Genomic DNA, 21,249 nt, shown 5'->3' on the forward strand with positions numbered 1-21,249 from the left:
TTTAAAATAAATTTTAAACTATCAAACTCTTAAAATTTAGTATACTTTGTAATTTAAAGAACTATATAATCAAACGCATATAAAAAACTTAACATAATTAATCATTGTTTTTAATTTTAAAAAAAGCTATTTTTTTAAAAATAGTAAACAAATTATCTAACAATGATAAGCCTCTTCCCATCATATTTTCATGTGTGAGTTTCACTTTGTCAACATATGCAGCATCTTTGTCAGTTATTAAATTAAAAACGGACGAAATCTCAAGCACTCCGCAAACATAAACACAATGTTGGCAAATCCCTTCTTCTTAAACGGGTCCGGGTAGTTCGTCAACTGAAAGATGTTGTACGCAACAACTGAAAACTAGTGTCCCTTCAAGACCCTCCAAATCCGTATAGTTCACCCCCAGAATAGTGCGCATGTCAGAATTTGGATATAGACAGTTTCTGAATCGAGCAGTTTTCCATTTGTCTAAATGAACCCAATGTGACCAAACGATTTCAAATAAAAAAATAGTGATAAAATGTAATATAGATAAATGTTCATTAGAAAATTCAAAAGGATATTACTATAAATATTAAACAAAACAACTTTTCTTGTCTTAGTGTCTGAACTTTTACTTCTTTTAATTAATATTTTTTTAATATCAAATAAGTACATCACGAGTTCCCAAAGTCTGAGGAAAAAGAAAATTTCAGCTAAATATATAAAACAAAAACAAATTAATTTAATATTAATACAAATTTACTTACAGTCAACAAAAAGTTCGACATAAATCGGTCGAATGCATATAGTGCTGAATATCGCATTTTACCATCAAGTTCATTATCCCCCAGATTGTTGTATAAAAATTTAGAAAGTTTTGTTTACCTTTACTCTTTTCAGTTTATAATTTGTTCTTTAGCCATTTTCAAGGAGTGTAATGTTTTTATTATTTCGGGTAATGAAATATGAACTTAACATCTGTAGTCTCTGAAGATATTAAAACCAAGGATTATAATTACAACATATAGTAAGTATTTTTTTTTTAATTTTTTAATTAAGTTTAATTGTTCAAATTTGTAAATTTTACTAGTGATCTAGGTTTCATGGTGTACGCCAAACACTACTCCATAATCTATAATTAACAGGAAAAGAAGAAATATGACGGTTTCAACTAAGTAGGGTTGGTGTCACCAGTTTTGGAATAGTTCTACTCAGGGCGGAATCATGGGAATGCGAGGCCGGGCAGCCGCCTGGCCTTGTTGGCGAGAAGACAAGGATCAGTTCTTCTCCACTGTCTGTCCGCCATGGCATCGCTGCAACAGCCTTGTTGGAAACTTTAGCATTTTTTTTAAAAAACTTTCTACAACTACAATGTCTACTTGGAGAAGATAAGTTTTTGTTAAATGGTCTAATTAAGCCCTTATATTTTTACAAAAAAGTTTATTTAAACTCTTAAAATAAATTTTAAGCTATCAAACTCTTAACATCTAATATACACTTATTGATTCATGAAATTCAAATATATTATTAACTCTTTCGTTTACATATTTTTATAATTTAAAGAACTATATAAACAAACGCATACAAAAAATTTTTATACAATTAATTATTGTTTTTAATTTCACAAAAACTAAATATATTTTTAAAAATTAGTTAAATAATATGTCGATTACCTAAAAATTATAAAAAAAATAACTGAATAATATTATTGTTTAGTCTAAAAAAGGTAAAAGCACATGACATATATTGTTCCGTCAAATTATTTTTGACCCCCCTCATTTTAAGTCCTGGCTCTGCGCCTGTTGACATGGCACCAGATTTAAAATATTTTAAAAAATCTTTGTCATGTCATTTAAAATTAAGTGTTCATTTGAGATAAAACACTATAGTTCGGTAAATTTTACTAAAATAAAATAAAATTCTACATCAATATGTTTGAATTTTAACATTCGAGCATTGATATGCTTTCTTTGTCTTATGGCTATATTGCTATACACATTTCAAAATGAAAAACTTTGCAGAAAATGCATCACATATCCCTTTATAATGTATGCATAAACACTCCATGTCCTACCATTATTTAGGACAAGTATCATTTAACATAAAATATTATAAAAATTACACAAACTTGACTGTAAACTATCGAACTTATTATAATCTATATTGCACGAAATCTTGTCGGGCCTTATAATTAAAGTATCTACACAGACACTTGATTTTGTTCATGCCCTGATTTTTTCCTATTGATAAACCACATTTTCAACCTTATAATGTAATCAAACAAGCTAAGGGCCACATAAAGCCCAATGCCCCCAATAATCCCATTTGGTATAGAGTAAGTTAAGGGCATAAGGATCATTGTCATAAAAGCAGGAGCTGCCTCTTTCATATCTCCCCAATTTATATTCTTCACCACTTTCATCAAACTAATCCCAACTATTACTAATGAAGGCCCAATGGCCCATGGAGGCACACTTGTCAACAATGGTGTAAAAAAGATTGATAAGAAAAAATAAAGCCCAATAATTACTGCAGTTAGCCCAGTTCTACCTCCTTCTCTAAGCCCAGCTGATGATTCTAAATAAGTTGTACTTAGCCCAACTCCTAATGCTGATCCTACAATTGTAGACCCTGAATCTACCATAAATGCTAAATATTGCCCTTCAAAATTACCTTCTGGATCCACAAATCCTCCAATTTCTGCTATGCTGTATAATGTGCCTGATGTAATTAGTACATCAACATATAATAAAGTTGCTAATCCTATCCAAACATTTTTGTTGTTGAAATTAGTGAAACTAATTGCACCAAATGTGGATTTGATTTTGTGAAAATCAACCACTTTTTTGAAATATTTGTAATTTTTCTCACCTTGAGGGGTTTTAGGAAAGTAAGTTACGGAAGTGCCCCTAATCCATGAAATTAGTGTGACAAATAACATGCCATATATCATACTCCCACTAACATTCCACATTAGCCCATAACATGTTATTAGAAACCCAATTGAGCCTAGCCAGAATTTTGGGCTGTGCATTTTTCCCGCAATGCATTCTCCGGTCACCGGATTTGTGTCCGAGCAGGCCGTGAGGGTCAACAATGTTGACGGGTCAGGCCCGATAAGCCCGACGCCTTGATGGATCAGCAAACCGATGAACGCAATGAAAATCCCAAGGCCCGCGGCGCAAGCGAGCCGGACCGGGTTCGGTATGAGACGGGCTAGCTTTTCTCTTAAGCCCAGAGCTGATAGTGCCAAGAAGACACAGCCTTCAATTAGGACCACTGCCATGGCGGTCCCATATGACATGAACCCAGATCCATGAAAGCCCACAAAATTATAAGACAAAAAAGCACTCGCCCCGGTCGCCGGAGCCACACCCACAGGCAAATTGGCCAAAATACCCATAGCAAATGACCCCACCATGGCTGATAAAGAAGTAGCCACTATAAGATCACTCTCTATTTTCTTGACACAATTCTGATACCCTTCGTTGGGTTTAAGCATGCAGTCCGGGCTAGCCGTTTGGTTAGCCGGAGCTGAACAGTCAGCCATGGTGCATGTGCCGCCGGAATCCGCTAAAATGGTGGCGTTTACGGTGATCACGTACGCCATAGTGAGAAATGTGGTTGTGCCGGCACGTAGTTCTTTAGTGAAACAAGTGTTTCTTGCTTCTAGCTTGAAATATTTGCCAATTTTAGTGTTTGAAACTGCAGAATTGAGGCCTTGCTCCATTTTTCTGCATGAAGATGAAAATTTTGAGTATAATCCAGTCTCCATTTTTCTCTGTTTTTTGGGTGTGAGTGTGTTCAAGTATTTAACAGTTCAAGCGTTACATAATAAAGTGGACCTGGTGGTTATTTTTTGTAGTATTTTATAAGCCAAGTGTTGCTTTTTGAGAGGATTTATGGAGTTGGTTTTTCTTTCTTTGCAGATTCTGTAATCAATTTCATACTGTAAATGTAATAATAACAGACCAAAAATAGAAGTAAATACAATTTGTAAGAAAATTTTATGTGCACATTCATTCATCATGTAGTAAGCAGAATCATTTCATGATAAAAATATTATCCATTCATTCAATTATTTATGACTAAATATAATTTATTCGACTTATGGAAGATATTTTGTACAGTTTAAAGACATTAAAAGATAATGTCCAATTCTCTAACACTTTCCTATTGTAGATAATATGGTTGTAAAGTGAAGAAATTATTAGAAACTAGAAAGCATTAGGTAACAGACCTAATTAAGTAGCTACAAATAGGAGAAGCGTTGTCATATTTTGCATGCATGTTATAGAGAGAAAGAAGTGAGTGGAGTGTGTGCAAAATGTTAGTGACGTGAGAGTATTATCGGAAGTGAGAGTGTGTGAAAAAATTTCTTTGAGTATAAATAAAAGAAGTTTGTTCATTTAAATCCTCCTATTTTCTAACATATAATTGTAGTTTAAATTTATTTTCAAAAAAAAATTGTAGTTTAAATTTTAAAGTTTTCCTTAGTTGTACAAATTTGTTGCATAATTCAGATTTAGTTGATACTCTGCATATGTTAGTATATAAATCGTTTTTCAGAATCAGGTTGGAGAATTTTTAGCGTTTGAAAAAATTGAAGCTACGACTTTAATAGAATAGTGTCTAGTGTCTAACTTTTAGTTGACCTATAACTCTTCGGCATGTATATGTAACACATAATACTTAAAATAAGGAGGAAAAAAAGTCTCATTGTAAAATTAAAAATAAATTATCACAGTATAAATATTTTCATTTTTCTTTAAAATAGTGATAATCTAGTTGACTGGAATGACTCACCTCAATTCCAACTTTCTTCCATTTTTTTCCAAATTTATTTAAATGGATGACACATAAATAAAATGATAAAAAATTAACTATATTAAATAGGCTCGAATGTACCAAAAATCACCAAATTTTACGTGTTTTTGGTATTTAACATAATTTTTTAATTTTAACAAAAAAGTATACAAACTTTCAAAATTTTGCAATTAAAGATACCGACACTGTTTAAGATTAAAACGGCACCGTTTTATATGTAAAATGACACTATTTTTCAAAGGAAACACGTACTTTTAAAAATAATAATACATCAACTGAAATAAAATATCAATACAAAAAAAAAGTTGAAGAGTTAAACCAATAATATACCTACCAGAATTCAACTGCTGGTCAATGAGTTTGAAAGTGAATTTGTTAATTTACTAATTAGGCTAATCAATTACCGCTAACAATTAGTAACATGGAATAGTCCCACACCTGCTAAAAAAAAAATTAAATAAGCAACAGGAATAAATTTACGAAATCCAAACAGTGATAAGATTCATGCTTTAAAACAGCCATTAAATGCTGCAAAAATCACAGTACAAACTAACTCTAAAAAAACACCCTAATTAAACAAGCTGAATTGAAGGATCTACAGATACTTGATTATGTTCTTTCACAACCATTTTTCTCATCTTCACCGTCCATCTCACAAAACTCACCACATAATCATACAAATTAAGAGCAATATAAAGCCCAACTCCACCAATAATCCCATTTGCAATCGAATAAGTTAACGGCATTAGCAGCATCGTCATGAACGCCGGCACCGCTTCTTTCATATCGGCCCAATTAATATCCTTCACCACCTTCATCATCATAACCCCAACTATCACCAGTGACGGACCAATAGCCCACGGTGGCACACTAGCCAATAGAGGGGTAAAAAATAATGACAGTAGAAAGTAAAAACCTATAATTACCGCGGTTAATCCTGTTCTACCTCCTTCTCTAATTCCTGCTGATGATTCTATATATGTTGCTATTGGTGAAACTCCTAAGGTGGACCCCACAATTGTTGATCCTGCGTCTACCATGTATGCCACGTATTCACCTTCAAAACTCCCCGTTTCATCCACAAATCCTCCAATTTCTGCCATTGTGTATAATGTTCCTGTGGTTGCTAGCACATCTACGTATAATAAGGTCGCTAAGGCTATCCACACGTCGGATCTGTTGAAATTAGTGAAACTTATAGCGCCAGCCGTTGATTTGATTTTGTGAAAGTCTACCACTTTTTTTAAGTAATTGAATTTTGAGTCACCCATTGAACTGTCAGGGAAGTATGTGACAGACGTACCTCTAAACCATGAAATTAGTGTCACGAAAACTATACCATATATCATGCTCCCTTTTATTTCCTTTATTAAACCATAACATGTGATTAGAAATCCAATTGAGCCTAGCCAAAATGTGGGGCTTTGCATTTTTCCGCCGATGCATTCTCCGGTGACCGGATTGGTTATCGAGCAAGCTGTGAGGGTCACCAATGATGATGGATTAGGCCCAATTAGGCCCACACCTTGGTGGACTTGTAAGCCCGTGAATGCGATGAAAAGGCCAATACCTGCTGCGCAAGCGAGCCGGACCGGATGTGGTATGAGTCTAGCGATCTTTGCTCTGAGCCCAAAAGCAGCTATAGCAAGAAACAGACAGCCCTCAACAAGAACTATAGCCATGGATGTCTCGTAAGATATGGTTCCGGATCCATGAAAGCCCACTAAATTATAAGCCAAGTAAGCATTAGGGCCCATACCCGGAGCCAAGCCGAAAGGCAAATTAGCAAAAATACCCATAGCAAACGACCCGATCATGGATGCAACTATGGTGGCAACAACAAGGTCACTCTTGGCTCCGTCAAGGCACTTTTGGTAGCCGTCATTGGGTTTCACCACACAGTCCGGACTAGCCGTTTGGTTAACCGGAGCCGAACAATCAGCGACGGAGCACGTGACGCCGGAGTCGGCAATAATGGTGGCGTTAACTGTAATGATATAAGCCATAGTAAGAAATGTAGCCGTAGCCGCACGTAACTCATTTGTAAAGGAACTTTTTCTTGCTTCTAGCTTGAAATATGTACCAACTTTGCTCTTCGAAACTGCGTCGTTTAAGCCTGTCTTCATCTTATTACAAGAAGTTGATAATCTTGTGCATAAGGTGGCATCCATTGCTGGACATAGCTTGTGATTGTGTTCCATAATGTTTAGTGTTTTAGAGTTTGGTTTAGGCGATAGAGAGAGAGTGAATAAAAGAGGGTTTAGTTAGATTTTATAGGACGGACGTTGCACATGAGGCAGATATAGTACTGAATTTAAGGGATATGCGTTACCAGTATCTTTTTTTTTATTTGAATTTTGTAATTTGGAAGAGAGCGTTAAGGGTAGGGCACTTATGATTTGCATATGTAACAGAATCAGAAAATAAAATGAAAAACAAGAGGAGAAAAAGACCCGTGAATGAAGAATGGAGACGGAGTGAGACGATTTAAAAAATAATGATAACCAACGAAAGAAATTTAAAAATAATCGATAACTGACGACCAAGACGACACTCTTACTTATGCTTTTAATTTGAATGAGCGTCTCATGTTATATAAAAACTGAATCATTATTATTTTTCATCATAAACTTATATACATCATTTGTCCAATTTTTAGATATAATATATTTGATTTAAATAAATAGTTTATCTTAATGAATATCATAATACTAATTAGCAATTAGTGCTAGACAGAATCTATAAAGTTTATTAGATGATTTGGTAGTCAGATAGTTTAATTTTGATGGGTCATGTACATAATAACAATACCCACCATGAATTTCATCATCCAAGTCTAGTTTACTAACTACACTTATCAATCAAGTAAAGAGATTAATGATGATTAAACTTATTACCCAGAAATTAAATATACATATAGCATAGACAAAATTATGAATTGGTGACATTATCTGGATTTTGCCATGACATGATAGTTTCCACATTAAAAAGCATATAAATACTCTGAATTCATTGAAATTTTACCTAAATTAACATTTTACATCAATTTGTTTGTCATCTTGACATATACGTCCACACAACATTAAATTTGGATTAGTTGGTAATGAATCATTGTCCAAAAATTATGGGAGCCTTTAATAAAAATACATTTTATGCATACGGCCTTCAAGCTCTGATTGAACACTTTAAGAATCAAAACATATTATGTATATATAAATATATAGAGATGTGCTTGCCAACTAATACAATTGAGCAAATGAATGAAATAGTTTAGTGCCATTAGATAATCCAATTTGCACTCCTTTTGTGTTGCTAAGAAATTGCTTTATTTTGGGTAGTTGCTCTAAAGTTCCAAATGCAAAATCTTTGAATGATCTAATGTCAATTTTTTAAATAAATTAGTTCAAAAGAATCTATCAAAATTTCTTGGCCCTTTTCTCTTTTGCAGCTTAGAAATCAAACTTTGTACGAGGGGTTATAGAAATAAAAAAATTGGTTGTTAATTAAATATAAAAATCTCTATCGACACACACACTAATGAAATTATCTATCAATGTAATATAAATTAAGAGCAATTCTCTGTTTATATGAACATATAGCAACAATTCTATTTCTTTATATTATATTATATAGCTCAACTCATATATATCTTCTCTGTTGTAGCCAACAGCAGGTAATTTAAAAATGCAGGGCATGCTTATCGATCTAATCAAAGGCTTTCATTCTTCTCGTAACTTGCAAGATTCCATCTTATAAACAATGTTTTAATTTGAAGAAAAGACTATCTTTTTTGTTGTTTATTAAATAAATAATACAAATATGGGAGCAATATAAGAGGATAGCTATAAATAAAGCCACACATGATTGTATACTTTGATAGAATATAAGTTTATGGGCAATTTATGCATATGGGAAACTCTGAAACTCTAATATTTATAGAGGTTTTATAGTAAAATACTAATTAGAATTTAGCAGACTATTTTAGTGGGTTGTTGGAATTTTAAACTAGAGTGGGTTCTTCTTTTGAGAGACAAGCAAGTTAAAAGAAGAGATTACAGAGAGAAACACACACACCAAAGAATGGATATTATAGATTAATGTTGCCAACTCAAGGAGAATAAAGAGTTTACCATTGTGAGGCTCTACTTTAACGGATTCTAATAGTGTTTTTTCTTCTACATTTCACCCAATTCTTCATGTTTTCAGCTATTTTGATGAATAGTTAGTTTAAAATTAGTATAATCATATTCTTCAGGGAAATACCTAAAGTACTCATGTCCTGAAATGCGCACAGATAGAATGCGATTGCACGTAATATTCAAAAATGAAATGGCTACTAACCAAGTAAGATGCAGTTATTAAATGACAAACTCACAATGAAATCTTCGTAGTTAAAGCTTTGTTCAGAGTCAGCTTCAAGCGAACAGCTCCACGATCGTATTCGAGCAGTAACATCTGCTGAATAAATAGTACAAGTCACATAGAATTTGTAAACAAGTTAAAATCCTCTACTTTTAGACAGTGCCTCCAACTAAAATTTCATTATATGACATAAATGAATATATTGATTTTAAAAAGAAGATAAATACCTTAATAATTTTGTAAATATATTGTCAAAAATTGTTACATAATGCCGGCATTTCCACACATATAATCTAGTGACAGAGAGGTATTGTTCGAATCTAAAAGTCTCTCACCCAAGAAAATTTAATTATTTTTCCTGGATAGCTTGAGCTAGGGGTGTACAAAAACCAAATAACCTAACAAAACTGAATGACTAAACTAAATCGACTCTTCAGGTCAACTTTGTCTTATAAATAAAAAATTTACAGTTCACTTTTGGTACAAACCAAACCGAATTAAAAAAACTACCAAACTGACTAGTAATGTTCGTTTTGATTTGGTTCGAGATATTTAAGATTCTAATAAGATAGATTCAGTTTTAAAAACTATCAAAATTTTGGTTCGGTTCACACCCCTAGTTTTGAACTATATCAAGACACTTTTACTTCTTCTTTTTGCCTCTCTTTTTTGAAGTAGGTTCAACCTCTTGCTCTTCCGCCTTTTGTTCCGCCTCTAATATAGCCAACTGCAATATAAACAGAAACAGAAAAAATGATAACATGAATGTGCAACTAAATCTTATTCTTCGGAAAGCCTTTTTACCCTGATTCCCCCACAGAGAATGTAAAACGCCTCCTATATAACTAGTGATGGGAATTAAAAAGGCTACCTCATCAAGAATTGGTTTAAGTTCCCTATACCGAACTTCAGCGAGATCAAATCCGTCCTTGCGAAGCTCCTGCAAGCCATAATTACACCACATGTTATGAAATTTCAAAGGAACTTCAGTTATTTCATTGAGTCATTATATGTGAATGCTGACAAAGAGATAAAGATGGACACAGATAAATCTGCCTCCCTCACAATATGAAGCATGATATGTGGAAGGGGACAGCCCATTAGTCAATACTTTCACATAGTTACTTCTGAAGCATGGTAAACCGGGTAATAGAAGCCAATTGGCTCTTGGCCTTATAATGTGTACTACACCTTCATAGTGGACATAATCCAGGTCCAGAGAAGTATGTGCCTCCAAGGGCTGTGCATCGGTCGGTTCGGTTCAGTTTGGAATCGACCAAAACTGACCAAACTGAAATATGTTAAATGTCAAAACAAATCGAACCAAAATTTTCTCAATGACTGAACCATTCTTACAATTTTGGTTTGGTTTGCCTCAAATTTTTTGGGCCAGTTCAATTTTTGCACACCCTTAGTGCCACATAAGGGGGTGCACAAGATGGATATCAAGATCAAGTCTGAAATAAATCAAGATCAAAGCCAAATTAGACATCCATAATCACACACTTTCTGCCATTATGAAGTAGTTTCAATCACAGTTTGGAAAGCCAATATGACCCAAAAAGTGCGATAGACTCGATATTATGGAACAGCAGCAATCCTTTGAACTTCATGTGCAGGCTGCTCCATAACATTCGAGTTTAAGTTGTTCAGTTCAAGAATATTTAACCACCATCCACCTAGTTAATTAGCAGTCTATTAATTGAGTTGTCTTTTTATCAAGTACTTAGTCTTTGGGCGAGTAAACTGAGCTGAAGATAATGCTTAGAAGAGCCAAGCAAGCTCTAGACACCAACAATGAAAAAATTAACAGAAAGGAATCACGGAGAAGCACAGGCATATCCTTAGCTACAAGGAAGTTTATAATAATCAACTATATTAAGAAATGAATGTAAAACAGACCTTCCCAGTGTGCTGAGTATGTTCATGGGCAGCCATCTGCCAGTACAAATTCGTCCGTCTATAGAAATCCTTCAAAGATTCTCCAGGCTTAACAAAGTATGAATTAGAAATGATCAATAAATACACTGACATGGTTAAGAAAAATAGAACTAGAAGGAACACCAAATCCATCATTTAATGCAAAAAGTAAGGTTTAACAAAAAAATAATTGCACTAAAAACTCAGTTTCTATACAATAGCGTCTCATGGCATGCTTAATATTCTGAAACTAGAAAATGAAGCTTCATTTTTTTTCTTTTTTCCATATACAAAATTCCAGTCCAAGAGGCAGTAAAATGTAAAATTTACCACTGGGGTTCTTTGTGAATCGGACAGGCCTAGGTTGGCCCTAATCTGCTCTATTCTGGCTCGTTTCTCTTTCCTCCGAAGATTCTTTTTCTCGCCCTTTATCATGGCAACAGCATCTCCCACTTTAAGTGATGAAGAGCCATCATTCCTGGCCTACATAGAATGAGAAGCGAGGGAAAGTTTAACTAAGCATCAGCACAAAAGAAAACTATCAAAGATCTGCTGCAAGATAGCATCTCTCCCTATCCGGTGTATCATAAAAAACTGTCTTCTACATATACCATATCAATATGCCCTCAAATATAATATCGATAAAATAGTTTAGATCATCTGCTTTCTGTAATTCAAATATGGCATATGCATACAGAAAAATGCAGTTGATAATTAAAATCAAGGCTGCATAAGTTTTTGTGCTAGATGCTGTGATACATGCAGTTAGATCTCAACTCCACCATGCTATTCAGCAACTGCTAAATCAAGCTGTGTGAGGAAGGAAAACCATTTCCATAAATGAATTTCCATTTAGAGGTAATGAAGGTTACCCCTGCATCATCATCAGATTCATCATCGTCAGTCTCCTCACTGTTGCTATCATTGCTACCATCATCCTCACTTGAATCATCATCCTCATCATCACCCTCATCCTCTGAGGCTTCCACCCATTCTGATTCAGATGCCTACATCAGGAAACAAAGGCGGTGTCAGTATACAGACCAAATTTAATGAATATTTTATACAAATTGAAAAATTAGATCTTTTAGAGCCCATTTTTTAGTGGGCCAATATCCAAAAAGAAAATTCAGATTGTCAATATTGCACTCAAAATACTCTCTCATCCAAATTTCACTACCCACAACCCATATTTGAACACCCCTAATCAGCATAGCATATACTGTACATATCGTCAAGGAATAGATAACCTTTAGATAATTTTGGGTTTCTACAGTGTTTTATTACAGCTGTTGTTCCTTGATATATATTAGTTTAACATAATTCCAACACTGTGTATTAAATATGTACTCCCCGCTAATGATCATATAAACATACAATTTCATTCCAAATACTGTTCTCTACACACATCATGACTTCTACCAATCCTAACACCAATGGTATTACCGTTCATGTTACCCAAATGGCTCCTTACTAATTCCGTCCATTACTATTCAACCCTTTTCTGTGAAGCTTTCCAACCGTATTTACCTTCAATGGAAAACTCAAGTTCTTCAGCTGCTCAAGTTACACAAACTTACAGGTCTTACCGATGGCTCCCTGCAGCAAGAACCCTCTCTTCCAAAACTAATCCTCCTATCATGATTCCTAATCCATAGTTTGATCAAAGGTTTTAAACAGATCAACTAATTTTATCTGGCTGTTGTTTTCCCTATCTGAAGAAGTATTTTTGTATAACTTATACATGAAAGTAGTGCATTGTTAATTAAATACTACGGTTTATAAAATACCTAGCACAATTATATTGAGAAATAGAAGGAAAATTTTTAAGCTTCAATGAGATAAGACAAGTTAAATGGCCATCACATTAGGATAGATCAATAAAGAACCTAGCTATCTAAATCCATAAATAAAGAAGATAATAGAACATGTGATAGATATAACAAACCGGAATAATACACTTCCACTCGTCAAGTTTGCTGAGATTAAGAGAATACAAATCATCAAGTGTGATCTCTTGGTCTTTAACCTCCATCATTCCCCCATAAATGTATAATGTATCTTTCCCAACAACCATGCAGGAATTTATGCGTCCGCAGGGCTTCACTGTCTACAAAGTCAAACTAGATCAATAAATCAAGAAAAGATGAAAAATATCCAAATTCAATAAACTCTTAACAACTATAACAAACCTCAAGTGAAACAGAATTTTGCAGAACCATTTTAGATTTAGATGTATCAGATTTTCCGTCAAATTTTGATGTTGAGGAACCATCATCAACATCCATATTTGCTGTCATACTCTCAGATATTTCATCTATGGTGCTTTCCAAACCAGCCACCTCTTCGCGGTAATCTTGATTCCCATCATTAACACTCTCGTCTATTTCCATAGCATTTGTTTTGTCTACATCAGACCCATTAGACCTTTGTTCAGAATTCTTTTTTAACTGCAAAGAACTTTACCAGCATCATTAAAAAGGAAACTTGACAGATATGCCTACATTGCATAGAAAACAAATTACAATCTGTAGACTGTAGAGTTGCACCAGAAAAGTCCTTTCTGAAAACTAGTAAAGATCCATTTGCTTTATATTAAATCCAAAAACTGGGATCCACTTGCCAGGGGTACAACCTTACCTCCTACATATTATCAATACATGTCTATTCACAAATGTACCTTATCTTTGGTTGACTTTTCTTTCCGCAGCTCCAAAGGATACCTGCACCAAACAAGAAAAGAAACCACATATTTACTATAAAAAGTAAAAGTAAAATATGCAAAAGTAGATGGCTTTTGAAGAATCGTGAACATAATAATTTCTGGTTAACCATGTTACGAGAATCATACTGCAGAAAAATCAAAGGGGAGAAGGATAAATACGCTGATGGGTAAAATTTTAAATAGTGTATCCTTACTAAAATCATATTGTAAAGAATATATACTTCTATCTGTTTGGGAAATACTAGACATAAAAGGTACTCTTATCATGTAGCTAAACTAAGGTACAACAAGAGCCTGCTTAAAGGCATTGATGACAGGCCAAACAAGACCAACCATTTAAAAGTTTAACTTGAAGAGGGACTTACCAGCGGTAGTTGTCCAATTGGAAGCCATAAAGTTCGTTCAAGAAAAGGCTCATCATTACATCTCCTGTGCAATTACACAAATTAAAAATGAAATAAGGAAGACGAATCCAAGAAAATAAATGCTGTGAGCAAGAGAAATAATCTGCTGGAGTCCAAGGACATGGACAGCTATTGTGCACCAATAATGACCTATTAGAATTGCCCTGTAATTTTCGCTTCCTAAATTGCCAAATCTTTAACGATGTTTTCTTTGTATTATGAGTTCATGGCCTTAGAGGTGTAGATGAACGGCTAGAACTTTCATAACTATCAAACAAGATCAGCTATCAATAATTATAAAAAGCTTTATGTTTCAAACACCATCATCATCTCTTACTAGAGGAAGTTGAGGCGCCTACTAACTTATAATAATCAATCTTCCCTCATGAGGTGCCTACTAACTTATAATACTCGATCTTGCCAGATGAGGTGCCTACTAACTTATAGTACTCGATCTTCCCAGATGAGGTGCCTCCATAACAAACCAAACCACCCTCAGGGCCCCAAATAGACAAAGCAGAAAATACCTCAAGTGGATTGAAAAAATTAAAAGGAGAAGAGAAACAATTACCAAGTAATTGAAAAACCCTACAAAATTATAAGGCTGCTTTCAAATGCTAGACTTCTATAGCCATGAACAGTATTAGAAGTTGACATGACATTCTTCCACGTGACTAAAATTCCTCTATGATTATGAAAAATCTAGATTATACAAGTGATATACTTCTGAAGTGAGACATGGGAGCACATAGGTACATGCACACAAGACTTTATACAGATATGCATTACAAAGAATTTAATAAAGTGAGACTTCTTTTCATCTCTAAAAGACATCAAAGTAACGGATTTCATTTTGTCTCGCTGTCCTTTCACTTGGTAGCACACATCCACATGGATACATGAATTCATGAATTTATACAAATAGTTGGTGCTGAGGAAAATGAGACAAGGTCAGAAGGTCTACGCATGAACTCGATCATATATGTTAAAAAAATAATAAAATCATAGTGTGAGCTTTTGGTGAATTGCTTATTTGAATACAGTATCAAGCATCTATGATTGAAAGGTCTAAAGTTCGATTCTTGACAATCTCCATTTAATTAATTATATATTTTATCAAGATAAAATAGGTATGTGCTTGTTCACGCTTTGACCCCAATGAACATTCTCATATGGAGGTGTGTTAGAAATAATAATAAAATTATAGTTAGAACCTCTCTCACCTAACAGGTTAAAAGGTAAAGAGGATCTGTACTAGTTCCAACTTTAAAATCAATGGACTTGTGTGCAGAGGTGTGTTAAGAATAATAACAAAATTATAGTTAGAGCCTACCTAACAACTTCAGATTTTGGATATATAGTTATTTGACAATTTAGAAGAAGTCAAACAATATCTATTTAAAGAATTGGCGTGTGTATGCAGAAAACACATGTAAAGACACCAACCTTCCATTTCCATATCAACTACACCGCCAAATAACATGGCACGCTTCTTATGGACACACATAGAAAACCCAGCACGTGGCCCAGGAGGCATCCCACTTTTCTTTACCTATTACATCAAAAAAAATATTAGACACATAAAAGCACAGTACATAACAATGTGAAGGAAAAAAAATGCAATCTAAAGAGAAAAAGGAATTAGCCAGGTCAAAAAAGAGGCATGCTTTTGCATGAAAAAGCACTCCAACAAAGAAAGTTTATCCACCAATAATAGATAGCTCAATTATTGATATATGTACATGTTCGGGAATTATCATGTTCGCTAAAAGAAATCATGTACTTTCATAAGACTGGGAAGAGAGAAAAAGAAGAAACACCATGGATACAGCATATATGAACCCGAAAATTTCAGGAGTTATCATGTTCACCCAAAGAAATCCTGTACTTTCAGAAGTACATTCATTTAGAGTAAATACCATCTTAAGACAAAATAAATATGGATAATGAAATGTGGTCGAATCATCACCACAAAGTGGCTACATTAAATGCACTAGAAGTATAATAGTCAAACATATAAATAATTGTAATTATAAAAATGAAAGAAGAAGTGCCATTTAAAGTCTTCTGACATTTATTGTATAAAAGGAAACTCACCTTGCTCCATTCCCAAGTCCTAGGATCAAGAGACCACATATCTGAGTGAACAATTCCCTTTTCAGAGCTGTTCTTATCAGATGAAACCTCTTTCGAGTAGCCCCCATATAAATATATCTGCAATATTAAACAATAAGCATGTTATCAATTAAAACACACTATGATAAATAAATCAAAAATGAAGATGTTGCCACATAAGAAAAATCTGAAGTAATAGTAGTTGACATATTTTTGCTTCAAATGGCTATCCATGTTAATGTTAGCAATTACCATAAGGAAGAACAGCTAAGAATAGGTTAATGACCCATATTCAATCATAAAAGTTAGAAAAAAAGAATAAGAAGTCTCGACACATGAATAAATCTTGTCCTAATCAACTTTGATCAGTATTTCATGTTTCATTTTAGTAAAGCAAATTATAACCGACAGTAAGTGTGAAGGTAACTATACACTACACTCTTAGTGCAAAGAAAGAACGAAGAAATGTTAAGATGGCTTGTAGTGATGTACAAGAAGAAGCAGAGTGTTTTGACACAAACAAAATGAAACAATAACCATTTTGACATCTACCAACAAAGTATCACAAATGAGGCACTAATAACAGCATTCAAGTGAAAACGAAACCCCATTATATGCAAGAACACTTAAATTTCCTAAAAAAGGATTCAAATATCAACTCCAAGAATCAAGGAATCTTGAGTTAAAAAATAAAGAGTGCTACAAATTACCATAGCAAAGCATTTACAACCCCCTAACTAATGTTTCAGCCTCTTAAACATGGTTAGGAGCACAACAAATAACAAAATTCCAGTAGCAGCTCAATATATTAAACTCGAACTCAGCTTAAATAAAATTTGATGGTCAAATTTTGACAAAATTCCCCCAATTGTTGCAAGTCTTGGGCAGAATCTAGAAGATTATTGAGGACAAACAACATTTACAGAACCAAAAGTGCTTAGATGACCACTAGAATGCCTATATACCTCAGATGGAATTTTGACTTTACCTCGTCTTGATAAACAAAGAACTGAAAACCACTCCTTGCACTTGGCCACATTGCTCCCAGCTTTGGCTTCATTTCTTGCCACTACAATACACCAGAAAATTACTCTTAGGAAATAAGAACAGACAGAAGATCAACAAAAACAACAAAATAGATTACAAGAAATTATTATACAAATACGCTTACCTTGAATTGATCTAAGTCGAAGATATACAGATCATTGTAATATCTGCAGAAGTAAGAAGAACAGGTCTATCATCCATTGTGCCTTACCAAAGGAAAAACTTCAACATAGGTTAAACATTCAACAACCTTAAGCAAAGAATAAAGATGAATCATTTTCATCAAAAGACAAATTCCGTAATTTTGGTTGATATAAAGTAAGAAAAAGTCATAAATCTTTCAAATTCGATTTGTGCTTGATGCTTTGTAATTTTTGAAGGTGAATGGCACCTCAAGCCCCTTTATGATAACTATAACTAAACTCATAACTTGGAGATAAAATGATTTTCTTTTTATATCAGTTCATGTTCAAGAAATCTATCATTTATTCGTTTCACTAGTAAAATCCTTCAATGGAATCACAAAGGCTAAACAAAAGTCCTTGAAGGAAAAATAAATCGGCCAAAAAAAAGAGTGAAAGAGCTACACCAAAATTAACTTGGAATTGAAATCCCCTTACTGGGTTTTGATGGTGTAATTGTCAACTGCAACAGATAGATATTGTAAACAAAATGAGAAAATAATCTATTGATTCTAGATCATCAAACAATGTTTCCATGAAAGACCCATTAACAACCTCACTTCTCTTAGAGTGTCATAGAAGCCACCGAAAAGAATAATTTTGTGCTTGTATAAGACCTGCAATAGAACCACAAAAGGCAAAGAACATACATATGAGATGTAGTCTAGCATGTATACATATGTTCCTCAACATATTTTTAATTGAGAATCTAATAAAATTTATGAACAACAAGATAACCATTGGATTTTACCCTAGTGTTGAATGTAGAGAAATCTCATCTAGCAACATTTCAAGAATTCTTAGCATAAACTGCACCTCATATCATTGTTTGATGCTGATTTGGTTCTAACTAACTTGCTAGACTGCTAGTAATTATTCGGTGTTGCTTTCTTATGTTTTTGCTGGGCATAAGCAAAACACTCTATATTCCATACATTCTAGGACGAGATGTAGCATAAAGTTCATCAAATAACTTCCAGGAAAGAAGTATCCCTGCTCTAACTTCAGGGTGTAAAAGCTGTTGTGTTGCTTTTGACTAACACTAAACTTGCAATTTAATGATGTTTATTTCCATTTTCTTTTTCTCTTTTCCTTTCAGCTAATGACATACCTAATGTCTGGTTAAAGAATAAAAATCACATATCTTTCTTTTCATAAATACTAATTAAAAATCAGTATTGTTGCAATGTAGGAATATCAAAGTTACCATACTTGCATTTTGTTTCTCTAATAAGATCCAAGTTTATTTAATTGCTTGCTAGATCGATTCTATTCTATTATATCAGCAATAACTGCATGGATATTATTTAACATTTTCAACTTACAAAATACTCCAACTAGCTCACCCCCTCCATTGCTAAATATGTAGCCACGTAATTCAAGCATTGCAGTAAAGTTTCAAATGTTGAAAAGAAGATTGCATGCGTGAAGTACAGAAAGAAATAAAATGAGAAGGCAACAGTAACATCCTTTCTGCTAAAGCAATGCAATATACAGAAAGGCATCAATATACCATTCGATGACCAGACCGCGGGCTAGGACTTCCTTTCAAGTTCAATTGTTCCCACTGATTTGTTTTCAGGTCTAAGACCCAGAAGTCCTGAGACAAGAAATCCCGTCAAAATCAGAATTAAGTGTATATACTGCACTAGACGTGCAACGCATGGAAGCCTTAACAAAGAAGAATATAGAAAGGCAAAGTTTCACCTTGTAGTGATGGAAGCGCTCCTGATTTGGGGATGTGAATTCCCCACCTATCAACAATTTTGCAATTACATATGCACAATGCAAGAGATACAATAAAGTAGGGCTATTAAGAAAAGGGTTCAATAAACTTACCAAAAATATAAAAATAGTTCTTCCAAGCAACTGCCTGATGAGCGCTACGAGGAGGTGGGCTATTGGGGCTTGATACCGTCTTCCATTCTTGCTTCTCCACATCATAACGGTAAAGATCACCATATACAAATGTCTGCAATAATAATCCATATCAAATTAACCTAACACATGCTCATATACGGAGAGATAGACATAGTAAGGACAGAGTTGTGAAGAGTCTTACCTTATTACCATTATACAATTCACCTCCATAGAGGATCAACTCAGTGTCCTTTAAGGGATTGATGTTTAGCTACACAACCATCACTCAATATGAACCTCTCAGTTTATAAGGTTAAAATCGCATACAAATAAATACTGACAAGTTGTTCAAGTTAAAAAAAATCTGAAATCATTACCGTACAATTGGATCGTGGAGACGGTGCAGGAACATTTTCCTCTACATGAACTTCCTTCTTCTTAGCTTCCTCCTTTTGTATGTTCAACTGTTTGAAACCAAACCAAACCAAAGTCACACTTGTCAACAATGTTAAACATGATAAAAATGTACAGCACTTAAACCTTTTCATTCTCAGCTAGCTGAAAACATTGCTTCAATTATTATTACTTACAACTAAAGCCATTAGTTTGTCAAGATAAGCTCAAATTGGACCAAGGTATCACTTAGAGGATACTGAAAAACACTATTCCAAGCTTTTGAATGCAATCTAGTGATTTGAGCTCAATTAAATGGTACAAAAAGTCGGAATTATGCACAACTACACATGATTAAGCGAAGAGCGGCAAATGAAATAGAAATTGTTACCAAAATGGCGTCAATGTCATCTTCGGGAGAGAGTTTTTTAGTTTCTCTGCGAGCTTTTTTCTCCTCAGCTTTCACGGTTTTTTTCTCGGTTTTTTCTTTGCCTTTTCCTGCCTTCTTTGTTTTCTTTCCCATTCTTTCTCTATTTCTTTCCTTCCAAACTGAAACTTGAACTGGCGCAGGCGGGCGGCAAGTGAAACTGCTCCAATTGGTTTAGCTAGTTCGTCTTTTTTTTTTTTGATGAAGTTACCTAGTTCGTCTTGAATATACTCTAAGAGTGACTTTTTAGCAATGTTTTTAAAACCGGACCGGAGATCGAACCGGCTTCGTCGGGGGTTCACGGTTCGACCGGTTCAACCGGGTTCAACCAGATTTTTTAATTATAATAAATATAAATTATTTAAATTAAAAATATGTATCATAACTATAAAATATGATAAAATATTTAAATAAAATTATCTTTAAATAGAATTTATTATCAAATGTGTGAAATATAATAATAATTGATCAATATTTATCTGTGTATAGAATAATTATATGTATGAGAAAAACTATAATTTTTAAAAAACATAACTTTTAATTTAACTTGTTATTATATTTTAATTTTAAAATAATTTATTATGAATATAATTATATAATAATATTCAAGAGATAAATATATAATTTTTAAATTTTAATAATTAATAATATTTAAATAAAAAATATAATATAGTATGTTATAAATAAAAATATGATAATATGTAAAAAAAAACAATTATAATTTTTTTCATGTAATATAATTATAAATAATTAATATTTAAAAATATATTTTCTTGATTTATATTTAAGAGTATATAATAATATTAGAGAGAGTTGGTGTTTTTTTTAGTGAAAATTTTATTTCATAAAAGTTAAAATGATATATGAGAGAGAAAATAGTAAGAGTAATTAATATGAGAGAGAAAAATCAATGCACATGGGTGAGAGAAAGAAAAGGCACACATGGTAGGGGCCACAAATGTACTTTCTAGCCAAAAAAGTGTTTTTTTGCCTATTTTATTA

At 33.5% G+C, this 21,249-nt stretch overlaps 3 protein-coding genes across 3 annotated transcripts; all 3 read right to left on the bottom strand.

The window, feature by feature from the left end:
* Window positions 1-2,123: 2,123 nt before the first annotated feature.
* On the bottom strand, window positions 2,124-3,772 carry LOC126674629 (adenine/guanine permease AZG2-like). The gene has a single exon (XM_050369109.2). The coding sequence runs from the start codon at window positions 3,758-3,760 to the stop codon at window positions 2,186-2,188; it is 1,575 nt and encodes a 524-aa protein (XP_050225066.1). The 5' UTR covers window positions 3,761-3,772; the 3' UTR covers window positions 2,124-2,185.
* A 1,515-nt stretch (window positions 3,773-5,287) lies between these two features.
* LOC126671335 (adenine/guanine permease AZG2-like) lies at window positions 5,288-7,259 on the bottom strand. Its single transcript, XM_050365102.2, has one exon. The coding sequence runs from the start codon at window positions 7,011-7,013 to the stop codon at window positions 5,385-5,387; it is 1,629 nt and encodes a 542-aa protein (XP_050221059.1). The 5' UTR covers window positions 7,014-7,259; the 3' UTR covers window positions 5,288-5,384.
* A 2,139-nt stretch (window positions 7,260-9,398) lies between these two features.
* LOC126673761 (uncharacterized) lies at window positions 9,399-20,480 on the bottom strand. Its single transcript, XM_050368019.2, has 20 exons — window positions 20,212-20,480; window positions 19,805-19,891; window positions 19,630-19,698; window positions 19,407-19,539; window positions 19,275-19,321; window positions 19,081-19,167; window positions 18,123-18,184; window positions 17,510-17,552; window positions 17,327-17,407; window positions 16,321-16,437; window positions 15,670-15,775; window positions 14,185-14,248; window positions 13,775-13,817; window positions 13,287-13,544; window positions 13,043-13,204; window positions 11,967-12,101; window positions 11,425-11,577; window positions 11,077-11,163; window positions 10,046-10,114; window positions 9,399-9,901 (listed from the first exon to the last, which is right to left on the bottom strand). The coding sequence occupies exons 1-20, from the start codon at window positions 20,341-20,343 to the stop codon at window positions 9,818-9,820; spliced, it is 2,019 nt and encodes a 672-aa protein (XP_050223976.1). The 5' UTR covers window positions 20,344-20,480; the 3' UTR covers window positions 9,399-9,817.
* Between the last annotated feature and the right edge of the window lie 769 nt (window positions 20,481-21,249).

Source organism: Mercurialis annua, linkage group LG3 (assembly GCF_937616625.2).
Source record: "Mercurialis annua linkage group LG3, ddMerAnnu1.2, whole genome shotgun sequence".
NCBI classification, from domain to species: Eukaryota; Viridiplantae; Streptophyta; class Magnoliopsida; order Malpighiales; family Euphorbiaceae; genus Mercurialis; species Mercurialis annua.